The sequence below is a fragment of the Prosopis cineraria genome, unplaced genomic scaffold (genome assembly GCF_029017545.1).
Source record: "Prosopis cineraria cultivar Desert tree isolate PC_DT_omini unplaced genomic scaffold, ASM2901754v1 PC3, whole genome shotgun sequence".
Lineage (NCBI taxonomy): Eukaryota > Viridiplantae > Streptophyta > Magnoliopsida > Fabales > Fabaceae > Prosopis > Prosopis cineraria.
Window position 1 is genome coordinate 40,482,563 of NW_026555334.1, and position 19,652 is coordinate 40,502,214.

Genomic DNA, 19,652 nt, shown 5'->3' on the forward strand with positions numbered 1-19,652 from the left:
CATTGTGATTCTCGACCCCTCAATATTTTTTCCCTTGTGGCCGGGTCCCTTCTTTTTTTTTTTTTGTTTCTTTGGTTTTTTGCCCCCATTTTTCTTATTGATTCCTGAGAACTCCATTTAAATCTTGATTTTGTCAGAATTACTAGAATAATTAGATGTATAACATACATACATGCATGCACACCTATGTAAAGTCTAATTTTTAATGCTGATAATTACAGGAGTTCTGAAACACGAGGGTCATCGGTCGAAAATGAGAGAAGCGTGGACATGCATTAACTAGGGGTAGAAAAAATGGAAGTGCTGTAACATGGAAGGGTCAAGGTCAAGGGAAACCTTGATGCGCTCCCACAGCCAAGCTGTCGGTTTCAACTTTGACGGTCTTTGATACAGACCAATTATGTTTCTTCGGCACTTCATAGAATACAAGTAACTTGAACGCGCCGAAGCTCACGGAAGCAGAACTTTGAGTTGTCCCTGGCGTCAATGAAAACTTACATACATATGTATAGATATATGCCATACATAATCAATCGATGAATAAATCACAACAAAGAGTAATTGATGACTTGATAATTCAAAAGCCATCGAACAAGAATCATTTTAAAACATGTTATTACGCCAATTCTTTGTTCATGGTTTTGGCCGAATCATGGACCAGTTCTTTCTTGCTTTGGTCTCCAATGAAACTAAGAAAATATTTAATGTCATGCATAATCAATCCATGATTAAATTACAACAAAGAGTGGTTGATGACTTAATAATTCAAACGCCCGTGAACTACAATATTTTAAAATACGTTAAGTGATGCCCCCAATTCTTTTTCATGGTTTTAGCCGATCATTGATCATTTCTTTGGCTCTTTTTGAAGGTCGAATAGACGAGAACCATCTCCGAATCACGGATTTATGAAACATTCCCTGTACATTTATCCTACTTGTTCGACCATGCCAACCAGACAAGTGCTAAGGCTGCAATATTGCTGCTAAAGCGCACAAAAAACTCCCCCAAGTACAAAGCTAAGCTTACATGAATAAACTGGGTGCGTGTTGCACAACACTGACATAAAAGGCGGCGTCAAAAGGCAAAATGGGGACCTAATTCCTAAAGCCGTTTACTTGTATTCCTTTGATGCAGTTGTTTTAAGCTCTAGGATAGCGTGAACGTCCTTTCTTCCTTAAAAATTCAGGGATCTCAACCAAACCACCATCATTGAAAGAGGAGGGTCGCCTGTTGATACCAGCAGTCGTATCTCCCTGTGTAAGCTGACTTGCCTGTGATTAGAACAAAAACCAGAGTTAGGTTGTGATAACTGAAAAACTGATAAGCATAAATGAAGAGGACGAGTTGAGCCATGCGCCCATACCTGCAAGGGTCTCCCTTCACTTTCCTCTTGACGCTTGAATCCAGTTGCAATTAATGTGATGCTTACCTATATCAAAACAAGTTCACATAATAAACTCCGGTTTCAGAAAGGCAAGTTAAGAAAGCATTGAGCCACAAATAGAAGCAGGAAAACAAACTAATCATTGGGCAAGATTACAGGACTAGAGGAAAAATAACCCCTATAGATGGTAGATCATGTAAGAAGTGGTTTGCGCAGTATTCTCTTCATGTACGCACCATCAAGATTGATGAGTCAAAAGATAAGGAACAACTTCTCCCAAATTATGAACCTTTCTAAGTTCTAGCAGTTACATCCTAGACACTGCCAGTTTTATTTATCCACATTTCTTTTATCTCAGCTTTTTTTTAAAAAAATAAATATTACATCAGCACTAATACCATTTGTTTTTAATGTATGTAACAACATGCAAGTTACAGCAATTTAAGCCTACTGTTAGAGTTCCGAAATAATGGGCGATCTGTGAAAAGATATATTATGAACAAATATTATTTTTAATTTATTTCAGATATTTTGTATTTAATAATATTATTTAAATTTTATTTAGGTATTTAGTTATCTAGATTTTATGTAGATATTTAGATATTTATTTAGATATCTAGACATTTATCCAAATATCTAGTCATTTAGATTTTATTCAGATATTTAATTCTTTAGATTTTATTTAGTATTTCATATAGGTATTCTAGAATATTTTATTCAGTTTTATTTAATTATCTAGTTATCCAGATTTTATTCATTATTTTAGATTGTATTTAGTATTATAAATATGCTTAACAAATCAAAAGCAAGCATATTATGAATAAAACAAACTTTTGGCCTTTTGAAGATTCTCCTAGGCGTGACTATTAGAAGAAGTATAGAACGAGATTCTTGTTCTACATCATTTTGATAGATTTATATTTTCTATTTTCTTCTATTAGTTCTATGTTCTCTTATTAATATTATGAAATTAGATTCTTATTTCATGTGTTAATAATAGAGATTTATCTTCCTTATTTGTCTCTACCCATCTTGAATCCTATCACTTCCACACCCCACTACTAGTTTTGGTTCTTTTCTTTGAAAGCTCCCAGGTTTTGTGGTCCACAAGACCACAACGCTATTATAAAAGTATAAGCTACATCACGTACTTGACCACTTAGCGATGGATCTATTACTGCTCCAAAAATTAAATTGGCAGCAGGGTCCACAAGGTCATATATAACCTCCGCAGCAGCATTTACCTGTAAATAGCAATATAACCAGCTCAAGCATGTGAAAGGGCAATCTTTTCATAGCAAGAAGATGATGAACACAAGGCGGCAGTTCATGAAGTGCAAAGCTATTAAGAACAGCCCAAGACCTCTTTAGTGGAAAGCATGACCGCCAGGCATGCCTCACCCAAGTGTTTGCTAACTTGCTCAATTCTTTATTCAAGTTTGTACAAACTACAAGCTCGCTTAATGATGATGCAAGACAATAGAATCACAATAACGAACAGAGGAAAACTGTCCTCTCACAAAAGTTTCTATCCACCTTGTAGATTTTTCTTGCTCACTTAATATCATATGAAAGGAAAAACGATTATGACTTCCAATTCCAATCACACAAGATACTGAAAGGTTTAAATTTGAAACTTTCATCAGCAACTTACAGTTCCTAGAGCCTCTAAATCTAATAGCCCTTGGATGATCTAAATTCCAAAGAAACAGAGGAAAAGAGAAATTGAGAAGGACAGGGGAAAACAATGGATGCAGAATTGTCACTGATGACACAAACAAATGACAAAGTTAATGCAGCAAGAACCAGAGAGTTTGGTGGCTACCTCAAACAAGGTCAGATCTAAATTCTGAAGAAACATAGGAAAAGAGAAATTGAGAACGAGAGTGAAAAACAATGGATGCAGAATTGTCACTGATGACACAAACACATGGCAAAGTTAATGCTGCAAGAACTAGAGAGTTTGGTGGCTACCTCAAACAAGGTCAGATCATTTCCGCCAGTTATGTTCCATACAATTCCAGTAGCCCTCTCTATACCAATATCTAGTAAAGGTGACTGAATAGCATTTAATGCAGCATCTCTTGCTCTTGTTTTTCCTACAATACATAAAGAACAAGAAGATAATTCAATGACCAGCATAATTCATTGATAACAATGAGCAGGTCAATTATGAGGGGGGAAAAACCGGAGAGAAAGGTGCCTTGACTACATTTTCTACTTCAGAAAGCATGGGAAGAAGGTGATACAGAAGGGTGAAAGATACACTTCCAAGAAACATTTGGCATATTTTGACCAAAATTATTTTTATAACCCTTCAAATTATTTTGTTTGATAGTTAATGTGCTTTTAGGCAAAAGCTGGCTATGCTTTTCCCATATCACTCTGGTTATATAGTCCTTCTATTTTGGGCATGCACTAACATCAGTGAAGAACCTGCATTAACGATTATTGCTTGAACATTGAGGATCAACAGCTCGTTCTGATTCCAATTATTGCATTATATTTGAAGTCCAGTAGAAGGCTAGGAATTCAGGAGTTAAGTGTAGCCCCATTTGTAGTTTCCATACGTACCAGTTGCAGTTCCAATACCCATCAGTGAAGAACCTGCATTGGCCATTATTGCTCGAACATCAGCAAAGTCTACATTTACCAGTCCTGGTATCTGCATTGAATTAACCAGAAAAATAATGAGCATAAATGAGGTGGAGACAGGAACCATTCACTTCAAATCATAAGCAATCTATAATCAGGACTTCCAAACAGTAAAAGTAGTAGGATTATCAATCATCAATAAGCATCGAAAATTGATGAAAGACTAGAAAAGTTTATTCAAATCAGGACAACTTGCTTTCAACATTATTGAACCAACTAAATCTACTTTATGCCCACATGCATACATGAATATATGTTAGTCATTACAGAAACATAATTATTAAGTTGCTGATGTATCTTATTTGCTGTATGCACCAGCAACATTAGCAGAACTTCATGAAGGTCTTAAAATTGATTGGATAGGGACTAATGCCAAAACAAATAACGGCATAACATACTTTATCCCCTTTAATTCACCATTTTTCAAGGAGCAAAACAAATGCAGCAGCAATAGGAAGGTACGTGTTCACATTCCGAGATCATGGGAAAGAGAAGAAGGGTTTCCATACAGTTATGATATCAGAGATGCCACGAACACCTTGTCGAAGAATATCATCAGCTAGATTGAATGCTTCAGTGACAGGGGTAGTTTGAGATACTGCATTCAATAGCTTGTCATTAGGAATGACTATGAGCGTGTCAACATTGTCTCTCAAGGCTGCAATTCCTTCTTGCGCTTGAACTGCCCTCCTTCGTCCTTCAAAAGAGAAAGGAGTTGTGACAATACCCACAGTCAGTATGCCCATTGACTTTGCCAAACCAGCAATAACTGGAGCTCCACCAGTTCCAGTGCCTCCACCCATACCAGCCTGCACGAGTGAACTTAAATTTCCAAGGCTAGAAAAGTATTATAATAACGAGCAGTTAGGTAGGAATTAGGAACTGCCAAAACACTTGTTGCCAGTTGATAACAAAAACAAAAGTGTTTTATTAATCCAAATATCCAGATCTGCCAATTCCTTCTGTAGAATGGGTATTAATATGAAAAGTCAAAATAGTAAATACTTGATACAGACTCTAAGAATTTCCTTGTTGACTATACAAAGAAAGATATACGTGACACAAGTAGATTTGCAATTGCCTAGGCCCAGGGTTTGACAAAACAGATCCTCGATATTGATATTATGGTGCATACGGAGCTAGAATTTAAAGTTACAACTAGACAATAGTAATGAATGTTGTTTCTATTCAAGGTATCATAACATAACTTCTAGTGACAGACTTCAAATCAACATTAGCAGCAGCAGCAACAACAACAACATCTCTGAAAAAGACACAGTGCAGCAGCAATTATTGATACTTTCTGAAGAACAAATTATGAAAAATATTCTACCAGTATTTTTACTATTTATATGCTAGAGGCATGCTATTTGCCATGTGAATTACTAGAAAGACTGAAACTGAAGAAAGATTAAGTATTGATCTTTTTTTTTTTTTGCCAGAAGTATTGATCATTTATTTCTGTATTTAAAATTAGAGCATTATTTTTTTGAAAAAAAAAGATATGCATTTTTTTTAATGATTTCAACATGACATCCCATCCCGACAAAGTGCAGAAAATATTTAAGAGCATGCTCCACAAAAAGCAGGCTGATATATATATATATATATATATTCATTCTCTCAGTTAAAAAATGTAAGGCATTTTTAATCGAGTTACACCCCCAATAAAGTAATTAGTTGTCTCTCAACTAATACCATCTTTTCATGTTTATCTCTATTTAGTAAAATGTTTTTCTTTAAAACAAACAAAAAGTGACTTACTTATTAGGGATAGTTTTGGTCAATGTACATTAGTTACTCCTTGAAATACTAAAAATACCTTATATTTTTAATATCCAAACCTAAAATGCTTTACATTTTTGAATGGAGGGAGCATATCAGTTTTGACACATTTTCAGTTCTCAATTATGGTCTTGTGGGGTTACTCCAGGAGTTTTCTTATTTAGGGGAACTAGAGTCTAGAGTGACAGATGAAGTGGTATTTTTCTCTGTGCAGATTGTTGATGCTTTGTTTCGAAAGTGAAAAACATGGTCTCATCCCTATAAATGCTCTTTCAGAAGGCAAAAAAACAGAAGTACTATTGGTGTAAAGTCTAAAAGACTAATTACTAAAAGGAAAATATTATAATTTAAATCTGTAATTCACTTGGAAGAAGCTATAATTGAAAATAATTAGTTGAACCTACTGTAACGAACACCATATCAGCTTCGTAAAGTGCCTCTTCTATTAATCCCTTGCTTTCTTTGGCAGCGTTCATGCCAATGTCGGGGTTACCACCAGCTCCAAGACCCCGGGTAAGCTCTTCACCAATTTGCAAACGGTTCTCAGGAAAGACGGGTGACATTCTAATAGCTTGAACATCAGTATTAACAATCCAGAATTCTACACCTTTCATTGAACTCTCCAACATGCGATTGACTGCATTAGACCCTCCACCTCCCACACCGATAACTTTGATCTTTGCTTCATTGTAACCAGTAGGACTAGATGTGACATCTAAGCTCTCAGAGACGTTTTCACTTGAATTATCCTTTCTCGGGTTGTAGCCTACAGTGTTCCCTTCCCCTCTAAGCAGTGACACCTCAGGATGTAGATCAAGGAAAGGGTCTTGACTATGATATGGACTGACACTATGGGAATTAGCAGAGCACTTAATATGAATCAAAACTGACTTTCGTTTGTCATACAATTTCATGCAACTTGCTCTCCCCGGGTAATTGTCGTTCAATGTCCTTCCTCCAAGAACAGTTAGCATTCCAGCTGAATTTCGAGTATTAACAGATGCGAAGTTTGTTGACACGCAAATTGCCATATTCGGTTGCCAAACTTCTGATAACAACGTCAGTAGACTAAAAACCTTAGCGGCCCCAGGATTCAAATTTCAATTTGCCCGGAATTCTTTCTTCCAACACCTGCTTACCAAAAAATTGATATGTCAGATAAGAGTCGAGCAATTAACCATCCTGAGAGGAAATGGCACAAGTAAAAAGGATTACAACAAGTAGTTACATAATAAAGCTCGTAATCACAAATTTAAATACCCCAGAGCTCAAAAATGTCTGATCTGGGTCAATCGCAAAGATCCGAAGGGCAAATGCAGATACAATTGTTCAAAGGTCAACTTGAGGAGAAAATAAACTAAACTCCAAGGGAAACAATAAACAAACTAGAAATCATTACAGCTACGAAGAACAGGAAATGCTGCAGAGATGAAGACCTGAAATTGTAGAAGAGCAGTGGAATGGAAATAGCACTTGAGCACTGAACGCAAATGATGGAAAACGAGTCTCTCTCACTATTTCGGAGGAGGCAACTCTGTTCTTCACTGTCCGCTTTGTTGATAATTCAGCCGCAACGCAGAAAAAATTGAGAGACGATGGTGGGTTTGGATAAAATTGGGTATAATTGATTATAGAAAAGATTGATTAATATCATTTGATTAATTTTGATTATAATTAATTATGATATATCACAGTATAATATAATTAATTATAAAAAATTAATTTTTATAATTAACTATATTTAACTAGAATTCAAATGAATAATGCATGTGGGCTCTTAACATCGGGACGGCTCCAAAAGTGAAAACAGGGAAAATGACATACAAGCATCTTGTTAGGGCCTAATGACTAATGAATGATGCTAGTAGAAGTTTTCAGAAAGTTGAATAATAAAACTCTATTTTCATATTCTTATATTATTTAAATTTTAAAATATTAAAGATTAATAAAAAATTATAAACAATATAGTTATCAATAATGGAAGTTAATTGTCTAAAATTCTTTCAGTTTTTTCAATACTACTGCAGGAATTTACAAGACTATCCAATGCAAAAGCCACCGTGCAAAATAAACTGGAATATGAATATGATGTTCTAGAACCTCCGCATAATTCGTGGAAACAAAGCGTGGTGGACACGTGCCAAACGTAGATATTTTTTTTTTGGGGTGTGGGTTGGGGAGGTTCTGCCATTTAACCGACGAAATTGGCCTGACGAATTAGTTAGAGCATAGGGACGGAGTTAAGAAAGAAAGAAAGAAGGAAGGGGGGTTGAATTGGAGGGCTGAGGGAAATTTGTAAAGGATTAATGGCTTCCAAGGCAATGGCGGTCGCAGCAGAAAAAATTGGAACGGCGTTCCGACGTCAAGCCGTGACCCTAACCGATGCTGCTGCCTTGCGAATACGCTACTTGCTACAGCAGCGTCAGAGGCCGTTCCTGAAGCTTGGTGTCAAGGCTCGCGGTTGTAATGGCTTGACATACACCCTGAATTACGCAGGTTTATCTTACGATTTCTGGTTATATCTGTTGTTTTCGAGATCTCGATGTCCTCTTTCAATCAAGTTTTTTTATGCTTTGCGAATTTCATTTTGGTTCATATCTTGTTGATTTTTTTTTTTTAATGGAATAGATAAATGATGGCTATTTAGCAGGAACTCATTCGCCTCAGTTATATTTACGATTAATCAGGAATTTATTCTCTTCTTAAGCTGTCTGAATCAATTAGGAATTGTTCCTTTTGTTCCTACGGTATAAATCATTCGTAAAATCACATCATCGACGGATTAACCTCGGGTCTATCTTATCGATGGTTTTTCTGGTCATACCTTCATTATGTTTGGAAACTAGGTGAATTGATTTAACGGGTTTGGTTTTTAGCTGTCTCTTGCCATAGTTGTTAAGATTTGTTTCCCATGTGGTTTTCCTTTCCGTGTGTTCATAAATTGTTTCCGCCAGTTATATTTTCATCATATACTGAAACTCTGAAAGTCACTGCCCCTTTGAGTAGCCACATGGATTTTACATATCATATTGGCCACGAAACAGTTATACGTTTCTCAGGCCTTTTGAGAGGTCTATTTGTATCTGATGTTTTAACTAGCGGTTCTCTGAGCAGCCTTAGCCATTTTTTCTAGTTATTTTTCCTAACGAAAGACTACCTCTTGAGGCTTACACTTTCTCCTGTTTGGAGGGGCACATATTATTGTGCTGCAGCATCGGGGTCCAGGCTTGTGAAATTTTTTAATTTTTTAATATGATAAGTTGCATTTATTAGGGTGATGTTTCCATAGTTCTTGAGACCGGCTTTACTTGCTCTTTTTATATCTTTGGTTGCACACGCAGTGCATTGACTGATGTAGGTGGTTAACTAGATTTCTAACTCTGACTTCTGAGAGGAGAAATTTGGCTGATTGAAGAAAGTAAATGTTGGAGGGGACGCTTCTTTGAGATGATAAGAGTGATTGCACTTTGATATGTGTCTATGTAGAAATAAATCGAATAAGTAACATATATTGATGGAGTTTCCACTAGACCTGCCAGGATTTTGTTCTTAAATAAGCATAAAGAATTTTGCTTACCTTATAGGTATCTGACATAATGGAAACTTAGCCTCCTGGGTGTTTACTTTTTTGCATGCCAAAAATGCCTTTCAATTGAGGGGAGCTGGAGATGGATGCATTATGACTTTTTAGTGTATCATTCTTGTTGTTTTGACAGATGAAAAGGGGAAATTTGATGAGTTGGTTGAGGATAAGGGTGTGAAGATATTGATTGATCCAAGGGCTCTCATGCATGTTATTGGGACTAAAATGGATTTTGTAGATGACAAGCTAAGGTAACTATTTTCTTTAATCCTGCTTTATGTTGTTGGAATTGTTTCTGTGTTTTGGGGTGGAAGTCTGGAAGTGGAAGGTTCTTGCATTTTAAACTTCGTATGCAATTGCAAATAACAGGAAATTGACTGCTTAAGATTTATTGTGTTCATAACTGCTCCAAGTAGACCAGATTCAGTTATTAATTTTCTTCACCTCCTTGACTTTAATGCCCCTTGGATGTTTGGAGATCGGAGAATATTCATATTTTTCAAATTGTGTCTGATTCTGAGGTGAACATAGAATGCCAAGCAAATTATCATTGCAATTGTGAACAACTTTCGTCCCCCTTTAGGTTTGGAACTTGTATTCATGCTTCTCTTTTTAATTTGCATTGTCCTTTTGTAATGTGAGTGAATTAGTATTGCTGTGCCAATATCCTGGCAAATTTCATTCTGCCATGTGGGCACAGAACATTCGTGCAGTGGGTAATTTGTTATTTTCCACCCAGACCTTGGATTAATATGTAATTTTCAGGATAGGCAGTGATTTTACAATGCTGGATGTGACATGTGGCAGATTTTTGCATCACTAAAGGCCGAATATTGTTATTACCCATTTCATTTGTTATGATTAATTTTGAGGGTACCAGCGGCTTCCCAAACCCAGATTTCATGAGGGAAAAACACTTGGACCCGGAAGAGTTTTATGAAGTGTGACGTGGATGCTTTTGTTGCTTAAATGTTGTGCTTGATTCTGCTACCTGCATCAACTAATTTTCCTTTGCTTGTTACTTTGCTTTTTTCTAGTTGCCCTATTCAATAATCATCTTTTTCCTTCTTCTGGCAGATCTGAGTTCATTTTTATAAATCCAAACTCTAAAGGTCAGTGTGGTTGCGGTGAATCTTTTATGACGACAGCCAGTTCTGGAGCTGCTAAGCCAGGAAATAGTTGAAAGTGCTATGTAACGTCAGGGTTGATCCACGCTTATGAAGCCACTCTTTCATGACAAGTTTGTTGAACATAAAGCTAATTACGTTTTTTTTTTATACGAAGGAAAAAAAGGCTAATTGCTTTCTGTAATTTTGTCAGAGAATAAGGAAATTGAAGGCTTATGCACTTAAGAACAGGACGCAGACATGGCTTCATTGTTTCAGTATACAGATACATAGTCCTCTGAACATTGTGCTGATAAGGCTTAGTGCAGCAGTTTTGTACTATCATGTAATTCGTTTATGTGATTCTGATTGTTAATGTAAAGTTTTTTTTTTTTTTTGGGATTATGAAACATGGTATAATATGTAGCCAAGTTATGAAAATAATTTAAACTATCATCCCGTGTTCATTCATTCTAAATATCAGCAGAATCGGTGACATTCCAGTTTGAAGATTCATTTTCTTTTACGGGAAAAAAATGATGCTTGAATAACATCAGTTTTCAGGCTTTCCATGTCAGGTTCAATGACATCAGTTTTCTTGTCAACATGTGCGGATGATTTTCCACTACTTTACCGATGTTAGGGATGAAAATTTGTGTTATTGTGATGTTATATGAGATTTCAGGCTACGGCTGTAAGTCGCGTTATTTGATTAAGGTCCGTTGTGTAAATAAAATGAAGTTAGACGTATGCATACAGCTGGAGGAGTTTCTTGCTTTTGCGCAGAGATAACACTCGGAGATTGAAAAGCATACCTCTTGTATAGCGTAGCTTGGGGTTGTTTTGTTCAAAGATATATCATGTTTACCTAATTTAACACTGACACGCGTCAACTAGGACATCGATGTGATTGTCATATTTGGTTGCTGATAAATCTTTGGTGACCTGTTATACTTGATGGCCGCAGGCCTGACTGCATTTTTCACTCAAAGTTGGAACTCCAGATTCGGATCTTTGACAAGTTGCCCTATCGAGGTCCCCGTGGGTATAAGTTTTGACAAAATTATCTGAAAAAAAGTCTTAATTTTAAACAATTATTTTTAATATAATTTTTTCAAACAATATTTAAAATTTAATTTTGCCCAAACACCGATGACCATGCTAACAGCGTGAAGCAGACGTGATCGCCTGATGGTGGGGGAGACTCTTCTGGTGGAATTGATCCTCCCAACGTTCCCTCAGCATTGACAAAGTCCCGGCCCTTCAATCTATATCTAATGTCCCGTGCCTTACTATATCATCCCATATTAAAATAATTTAATTTTAAAAATGATTTTTTACACTGTATATTAAAAAGATAAGATTATTTTTGCCTTGATATAGTCAAAATGTTAAAAAAGAAGATAATATTATATTATATTATTTTTTAAAACTCCTAGTATTCAACATCATCAATTCCAAAGGTTTAAAAAAAATATATATCAATTCCATGTTATTTAAGAAGATTTCTTTTACTGTACATTTAGTTTCTTTCCTTGATTATTTTGTAATGCTTTAGGTGAGTGATTTTTCTTACAATATGTTTCCTAACTTTTGTCTTAATATAAAAAAACAAGGTGTGGGATACAATATGGGTAAAAGTTCAAGATCTATAAAAATTAAATTATTAAGTAAAAATTTCAGATATTAAAGTATTTTTATAAAAAGGTAATTTAAAAAAAAAAAATACATCGAGTCACTGGCACTTGTAAAAATGCCGAAATCTATCCGCAGAGGTCGATTGCTGCGGAATGCGGCAGTGCCTGGCTTCATTCGTGGCAACACGTGCCAAAGTTGTGGCACACGAGTTGGAATACCCATTCATTCACCATTTTCCATTGTGCTGCCAAAAATTCCCCCGGAGTGAGGGAGAGGGATAGGCCTTCTTCCCCGATTCACAGCCGCGGTCTTTGTTTCGCTTTCCTTCTTTCTATTGTTCTTCGAATCCAATTCCATATCAACGTCCTGGGCCTTTCAAAGTTCTATCTCTTTCTTCCTCTCGTGCGACTTTTCGGTACTCCGATGATCTGTCCCGATTTCTCCTGCAGAACATGATCGTTACGTTTTCCCGGTGAGCCCCTCTGTGACCTATACTTTAATACACCTCTCTTTCTCTTTGTAATCTTTCCCCTTGATTGTTTTCCGTCACTGTGTTTTTGTCTTATCTGCTGATTCGAGATTTTGTTTAGCGACTTCTTCTTGTAATCCTTTTTTTTTTCCTGTAAGCGTACCTTATTTGTTTATCCTGTTCTAGTCTTCCGCTCCTGTGTTCATTCTAGTTCTTACCTAGTTCATATCGTCGGGGAAGATTGCAAATTCGTACACTTTTTTCGTCTATGCTGATATCCATGTATCTCAATGTCTCTTATAATTTTCTCCAGTGATTTTTTTCATTTAAGCTTTTTTCGGATACATTTTCTTTTAAGGTTTTAGGTGTTTTTTGTTTCGTTGTTTTTTTTTTTTTTTTTAAGTTATCCGTGTTCTTATTGATTCTGAATTATGAAGCATTGACATATTGGACAGGCTAAGATACATCCGTATCTCAATTGCGTTCAATCCTAGAAATAATTGCTGCTTCATTTCTTAGTGATTCTTCCACTTTCGATGGAGCACCTTCCTGTTGAAGTGATTGGTAATATACTATCCCATCTTGGGTCGGCTCGGGATGTTGTGATTGCCTCAGCGACTTGCAAGAAGTGGAGAGAAGCTTGGCGCAATCACCTCCACACTCTTTCATTCAATTCTAGTGACTGGCCCATCTATCATGAATTAACTCCCGGTAGATTGGAAATACTCATTACTCAAACAATCTTCCAAACCAGAACATTGAAATGCCTAACTATTTACATGGATGATGGTTATGAGTTTTCTGCTGCCCCCGTCATTGCTTGGCTTATGTATACTAGGGACTCCTTGCGACAATTACGTTATAATGTAAGGACAACCCCGAATTTCAATATCATTGAAAAATGTGGCAGGCAAAAGCTGGAAACTTTGGCATTAGCTCGTAACTCCATTACAGGTGTTGAGCCCACTTATCAGAAATTTCCGTGCCTGAAATCACTCTCACTGAGTTCTGTTAGCATCTCAGCACTGGATCTGAGCCTTCTACTTAGTGCTTGTCCAAGACTTGAAACCTTGTCTATTATTAGTCCAGATATTGCCATGTCAGATGCTCAGACTTCCATGGAGCTTAGCAGCTCGTCTTTGAAGCATTTTTATGTTGAGTCATTCCGTTTGGACAAATTTATATTGGAGGCAGATTTGCTTGAGAATTTGCATTTGAAGGTTTGTACCTTCGATGTTTTTGAATTGGTCAGCAAAGGAGCCTTGAAAGTACTGAAGATTGATGATGTGAGTGTTATCCATCTCGATATTGGTGAGAGTACAGAGAATCTCGAGATTGTAGATGTCAGTAGCTTCACAATCATGTGGCCAAAATTTTATCATATGATCTCAAAAGCATCAAAGCTACACAGGCTTCGGCTGTGGGGTGTCGTATTTGAAGGTGAGGATGAAGTTGTGGATATAGAGCCGATTTCTGTTTGTTTTCCTCAGCTGACACACTTATCCTTGAGTGACGATTTAAGAGATGGAGTGCTTCATTTGTCTCTTTTAGTGAATGTGGTTGTGCTAGAGCTTGGATGGACAGCGATTAATGACCTCTTCTCAGCTTGGGTAGCTGGGCTTTTGGACAGATGTCCCAGTCTGAAAAAACTGATAATTTATGGGGTTGTTTCAGAGGTCAAAACCCATGAAGAGTGTCAAATTTTTGCCAAATTTACTGAATCAATTCTGCAACTCGGGCGAAAATATATGCATGTAAAGTTTGAGTTTGAATATGAATAGTGAGTACTGCAGTATCATGCATCTCTGTCAAATTTTCGATTTATCATAATTCTGACAGAAGGTATTTCCATATCCCATGAGTTTCCGTGCTTCTTGGTGTTTCATTAAGTGCCAAACTGAAGAGTTCCATGGAATGTGAAGTTGCAGTTTGTGTAAATGACTAAATGAGATAATTCTAAATTTTCGATATATGTTTCGGTCCGTGGCTCTCAAGGCTGGACCATAAGATCACTTTGCTTATTTCCTTCATCTGCTTATGTTTCCGTTTTTTTCTTTTTCTTTCCTGTTGGGAGGCGGTGTTGTAGAATAAAAGGTTCTTCTGTTCTACTGCTTCACCATCCTTCTTATCTCAAATTTGATTAGTGGTAGCATTTTTGTGCTTTGTTTCCTGCATTGTACTTATTTTGGCTGTCTGGATTCCTTCTGGAAAATGCAAAAGAGGATTGCTGGCATGTTAATGCACGATCTTCGCTTGCTTGACACTGAACTTCCGTTTCAATAGTTTTTGAAGGCTCTATTCTGTGTCTTGGATGATTTTTTTTTTCTTTTTTGAGCAAATGTGTCTTGGATGATTGAATTGGCTCTTTTTGTTCTCAATTTTCACCGCGCCCGAGCTCGTTAACATCAGTTTATAGAGGTCAGGATCGAAAGAGCCGCAGTGTATATGCTCTTTACAACATCGGTTTTACACTGAATTCCTTATTCATGTCCCGCGTTCTATTGTCGTTTAAAGTCTCGTGTTCCGAAGACAAGTCTTGTCCTGGAAATTGATATCTGGTGGGATGCCTCTATTTTCTGACCATGATTTTTCTCTCTTTTTCCCGTGTATGATGACAACATATTGCGACACCAATATGCTCGACTAATGATAATGTAATTCGCATTTTAAGACGCAAAATGATGGGGGCGCGAGTGAAGAAGCCTTTTTGTTTCCTTCTGCTCTCTAATTATCTCTCTGTTGCTTACAAAGGAATAAAGCAGAATAGGTGGGGAAAATGTTTCGCAAAGGGAGATAAAAACGTTGACAACTTGGCCCATTTGAATTTTAGTTGGTTGTAATTGATTATAAAAATAATTAATTAATATGATTAATTTTAATTATAATTAATTGTGTTATAATATAATTTATTTGAATAGTGTTTTTATGAAATTAATTTTAACTGTATAAATTATTATAAAAGACATTACTTTTCAAAATTAAATTATTAATAAAGTTATATTTAATATTATTAAATTTGTTAAACTTTATTTTAAGAAATAAAATATATTATTTAACAGTAAAATTGAATCTATAAGTAATTTTTTAGAGTTAATTTCAAAATATAAATCTGACTCAATAATTAATTATGAGATTTTTTAGTTGTTTCGATAGTTGTTGTTAAAATTGATTATTTGGCTGAAAAAATTGATTATCTCTGCAATCCAAACTGGCTGTTAACATTACACTTTTTCCAAGTTGCACTGCCAAATAACAACTTTTAAAAGAATTTTTTAGTTTTTAATATAAGTCACTTATTAATTACATTTTTTTATATTATTCTTACTTAAACTCATCAATCATGGAGGAGAATGTAATATAAATTTGATTTTTTTTTATTTAAGATAAAATTGAAAGTTTATTTTGTTGTCAAATAAAAGTATATGATTTAACCACTGTTTTTTGATTATGACAAGATAGTTAGATGTGAATTATAATTAAAATGGAAATGAGTGCACTGATAACACTATGTGTTTTATTTATTTATTTATTTTGCCTAACCAATAACACTCTCTTCACTCAGTAACACATGAGGAAATATTTGGGAACATGACAATTAGAAACCTCACAAGAACATTAATGATAATTATAAATCTTGAATTATTAAAATTTTAATAATAGATCATGGATATTACTTGCAACAAATTATTGTTTATTGATTGATTTGAGATTCACAATAGACTTTTAAAAATTTTCAATTAATAATACAAAGATTCTCAATTATTTTTTATTAATTTTTTAAGTGAAAGCAAAAATATTATAAATAATTGGTTTGCGATTTATAATTGACTCTCCTCAATTTTCAATTAACATTGCTAACAATCTTAAGTGCATTTTATTAATTTTTTAAGTGATTTATCTATATATTGATAACAAAAAATCGAGATTTATAATTTAATCTCATAAATTTTTGACTGACGTTACAGATAGTTTCAATTATATTTTTTTAATTTTTTAACTAATTATTTATATTTTTTTAGTTGCAAGTAAAGATCATGATTTATTATTAAAATTTTAATAATTTAGTGTTTGTAATTATCATTAATATTCTTATGAAATTCTTAATTATCATTTTTTTAAAATATTTTTCAAACGATACTGTGCTTGCTTCATATTCCAACTAGAGTCAAACCTCGTACATTGCATGGATGTAACAAAAATTCAGTTGTGAGAAATAAACACCAAAAACAATTTGAATTAGAACATGAACAAAAAGTAGTTCGTCATCAAACATATATAAAGTGATGAACCTGATGCACCATGATATTATTTAAAGATTTTGTTAAAAATTTTGTCATTTAAAGATTAAAGCATCATTGACCAAAAAAAAAACTAGACATAATGTTATTAATTAATTTTACCTGTCATTCATTTGTTTACTCAAATTAAACTAAGTACTACAACGTCAGGAAATGTTGTAGAATCTTTTTAATCACTTCTCTACAAGACCAAAGGTGTCATGAATAATAAATTTTAAGAGACATATATGGAGCTTCTTTAATCTTTGCATTAAATTGGTTATAATTTTAGATTTTTTTTTCAAGAGATATTATTCTGATCTTATTTATAAATTATTTTTAACATATTTTACTGATATAAAAAAAAGTCAAAACACATTAACTATGTCTAAACATTCAAGAAGTTTCCAACTTTGCTCTTATTAAATATTCATACTTTAACAATATATTTTCTCTTTTCAACATTTAATGAAGTGTAAATGGAATAATTTATTATGAAAATTTAATGATATAACTTTTAAATAGGACAAAAAAAAACCCTCTCTATATACCCCATAAATAAGACTAGAAGGAGTATATTTTAAAAACACAACAATAAATAATCTTTAAACTATTCATTTGAAGTCACAAATATAATCATTTTAAACAACTGATAATATGAATACATCCAATAAGTCATCTAATGTAAATGCATTTGAAGTCACAAAAAATGATTTATTTCTAATACACACATATATATGTTGTGTTTATTATTTTTCATCTTTAATCTTTACAAAATAAAAGTGATATTTTTATCTTATAAAATGACAAATGATAACAGTAAAACTACTTGGAGAGCTTTGTCTTCAGAGCCTTCAAGTCTTGGATTACTTTTTCAGAATTAATTATCATCTCACTATTCCCAAAATGTCGACCCTCTAGAGCAAAAACCCCAAGAATAACGCCGGTGAGATTCAGCACAAAAGAGATAGATAACTATGGATTTAAATTCATTCTTGTATAAGCAGTGAGAGTAACACTCTTGAGAAATAAAAGTTCATTGCCTATAACTAATGACACATGACCATGTTTACAAGAAACTGAAAACAAAATGTCAGCACGCGCAGATACAATCACATAAACACCATCTATCATAAAATTGAATTTATAAGTTTCCCAAAAAATTTGAAGTGAAGCAAGGATCTTTGGCAACATTTCAGCACATAACTTTCCTACTTTGCCTGATCTGAGAAGCAATATTTTATTAAGTAGGGATTTGCCAGTGAATTACGAATGAAAATTGCCAATAACAAAAATTTTCTACAGGACAATGAAGCCATCACATCATGCACAACCTTTCACATATAAGATAAATTGTACATGCTTGGCATGCCAAACCACCTTGAAATTTCTTGGCTCCTTCTCATCCAAAATGTAGCTTCTGTTCATTTGAAATATGACTCTTTACATTTAGAAAAATAAATTTTCTTAGAGAAGGGAAAGATGGAGTGCACCTAAGTTGTTGGAGGAGAACAATATATCCTCAAAACAAAATGAGAAAATAGTATAAATTAAAACTAAAAGGTGCTTTTTCTCTTTGAAATAAGGTTGCTCAATTGCACTTTTTTGAAATTTTAAAAGGAAAAAAAAAACTAAACGTGCAATAAAGCTACTCCATGTCCATGCATAACTTAAATTGGAAACTTCCTTTAAAACTGAAACATAAACAACGTGTTGGTAATAAGCCATCAATGCGATCATATCCTTTTCATATTTGGGGCAAAAGGCCCACTTGAAGGTGGGTGGATGACCAAGTAAAAAAGTTAAGGGGGGAAAAATCAGTTAACTTATTTTACATTAGTCAAATACAATTGGCCAGCTCCACAGTTCATGTTCTTCATATTCAAGAAATATCACAATATTTCTTGAACAAATGAATTTCATCCCTCTTTTATTCAAAAAAAAAAATAATTTCATCCCTCGAACTTCTAGTTCAAAAGAATTCAAATCATTAAAGTGCATCCATGATAAGGATTAACAAAGAGCGAGTACCAATTTTCCCATGCCCCGACTGAACAAGTAAGCAGGTAAGTTCTTAATTGTTACAGTCATCATGCCCCTTGCTGCAAAAGCTTCATTGCAAGTTCTACAAAGATGACAAAAATATTAGTTTCCCATTCAACTCTAGTATATGGTAGTTCCGATTGTACGACTATTTATATAGCAATAATGTAAGTCAGATATCAAATCCAATTACTTGAATTAAGTCAATCTTAAATTGCCAGTGCTCACTATTATAAGATCTTTTGATTCCCATTGTAGTGCTACCTACGTTTTACGCAAGGCGAGGTGAAAAGCCATGTTTTGCTAGGTTCATCAACCATAATATGGTAAATTATATAATCAAACAAGTAAAACTAATTTAGCAACAAAGCAACATGCATCCAGTTTTCCATGTGTCTATGTTGAAGCACAATAATGAGAAAACTCCTACTTCATTTACTTTTTTATTGCAAATAATATTATTTGTTCTACCCATTTTAAGAACCAATGAGAAATAATCTTTTCATTAGGTATTGCAGGTATGATAAAAGAAAATTACAGCCAAGAGAAAGGAACAGAAGATTTAAACTTGAGATCGAGTAGAAAGCAGAGACAAAGTCAAAGTGAATTACCCAGTCCAATCAAAGTGAGGCGTCTTTGGAGTTCAAGCCTGTCCTTTCTTCAAGCAATATAATTAATCACCTTTCACCCAGCAAGTCTGAATTTTGCT

General features: G+C 34.5%; 3 protein-coding genes across 6 annotated transcripts; 2 read left to right on the forward strand and 1 right to left on the reverse strand.

Annotated features, from left to right (window-relative positions):
• Nucleotides 1-877: 877 nt before the first annotated feature.
• Nucleotides 878-7,422, reverse strand: LOC129306308 (cell division protein FtsZ homolog 2-2, chloroplastic-like). Of its 2 annotated transcripts, XM_054946827.1 has the most exons (8): nucleotides 7,264-7,418; nucleotides 6,232-6,958; nucleotides 4,552-4,851; nucleotides 3,962-4,052; nucleotides 3,362-3,486; nucleotides 2,539-2,631; nucleotides 1,367-1,432; nucleotides 878-1,274 (listed from the first exon to the last, which is right to left on the reverse strand). In XM_054946827.1, exons 2-8 carry the CDS (start codon nucleotides 6,856-6,858, stop codon nucleotides 1,143-1,145), a joined length of 1,434 nt encoding a protein of 477 aa, XP_054802802.1. In that variant the 5' UTR covers nucleotides 6,859-6,958; nucleotides 7,264-7,418; the 3' UTR covers nucleotides 878-1,142. The 2 variants fall into 2 exon arrangements, with proteins under 2 accessions (XP_054802802.1, XP_054802803.1); XM_054946828.1 differs by lacking the exon at nucleotides 2,539-2,631 and having other exon boundaries at nucleotides 7,264-7,422.
• Nucleotides 7,423-8,036: 614 nt separating this feature from the next.
• On the forward strand, nucleotides 8,037-10,969 carry LOC129306311 (iron-sulfur assembly protein IscA-like 1, mitochondrial). 2 transcript variants are annotated; one of them, XR_008592194.1, is made up of 4 exons: nucleotides 8,037-8,323; nucleotides 9,544-9,661; nucleotides 10,488-10,650; nucleotides 10,731-10,969. XR_008592194.1 is itself a non-coding variant. In XM_054946836.1 (3 exons), the coding sequence occupies exons 1-3, from the start codon at nucleotides 8,134-8,136 to the stop codon at nucleotides 10,591-10,593; spliced, it is 414 nt and encodes a 137-aa protein (XP_054802811.1). In that variant the 5' UTR covers nucleotides 8,037-8,133; the 3' UTR covers nucleotides 10,594-10,969. The 2 variants fall into 2 exon arrangements, 1 of the variants encoding a protein (XP_054802811.1); XM_054946836.1 differs by having other exon boundaries at nucleotides 10,488-10,969.
• Nucleotides 10,970-12,305: 1,336 nt separating this feature from the next.
• On the forward strand, nucleotides 12,306-14,919 carry LOC129306309 (F-box/LRR-repeat protein At1g67190). 2 transcript variants are annotated; one of them, XM_054946831.1, is made up of 2 exons: nucleotides 12,306-12,626; nucleotides 13,143-14,919. In XM_054946831.1, the coding sequence occupies exon 2, from the start codon at nucleotides 13,160-13,162 to the stop codon at nucleotides 14,402-14,404; it is 1,245 nt and encodes a 414-aa protein (XP_054802806.1). In that variant the 5' UTR covers nucleotides 12,306-12,626; nucleotides 13,143-13,159; the 3' UTR covers nucleotides 14,405-14,919. The 2 variants fall into 2 exon arrangements, with proteins under 2 accessions (XP_054802806.1, XP_054802804.1); XM_054946829.1 differs by having other exon boundaries at nucleotides 12,307-12,626; nucleotides 13,079-14,919.
• The last annotated feature ends 4,733 nt before the right edge of the window (nucleotides 14,920-19,652 follow it).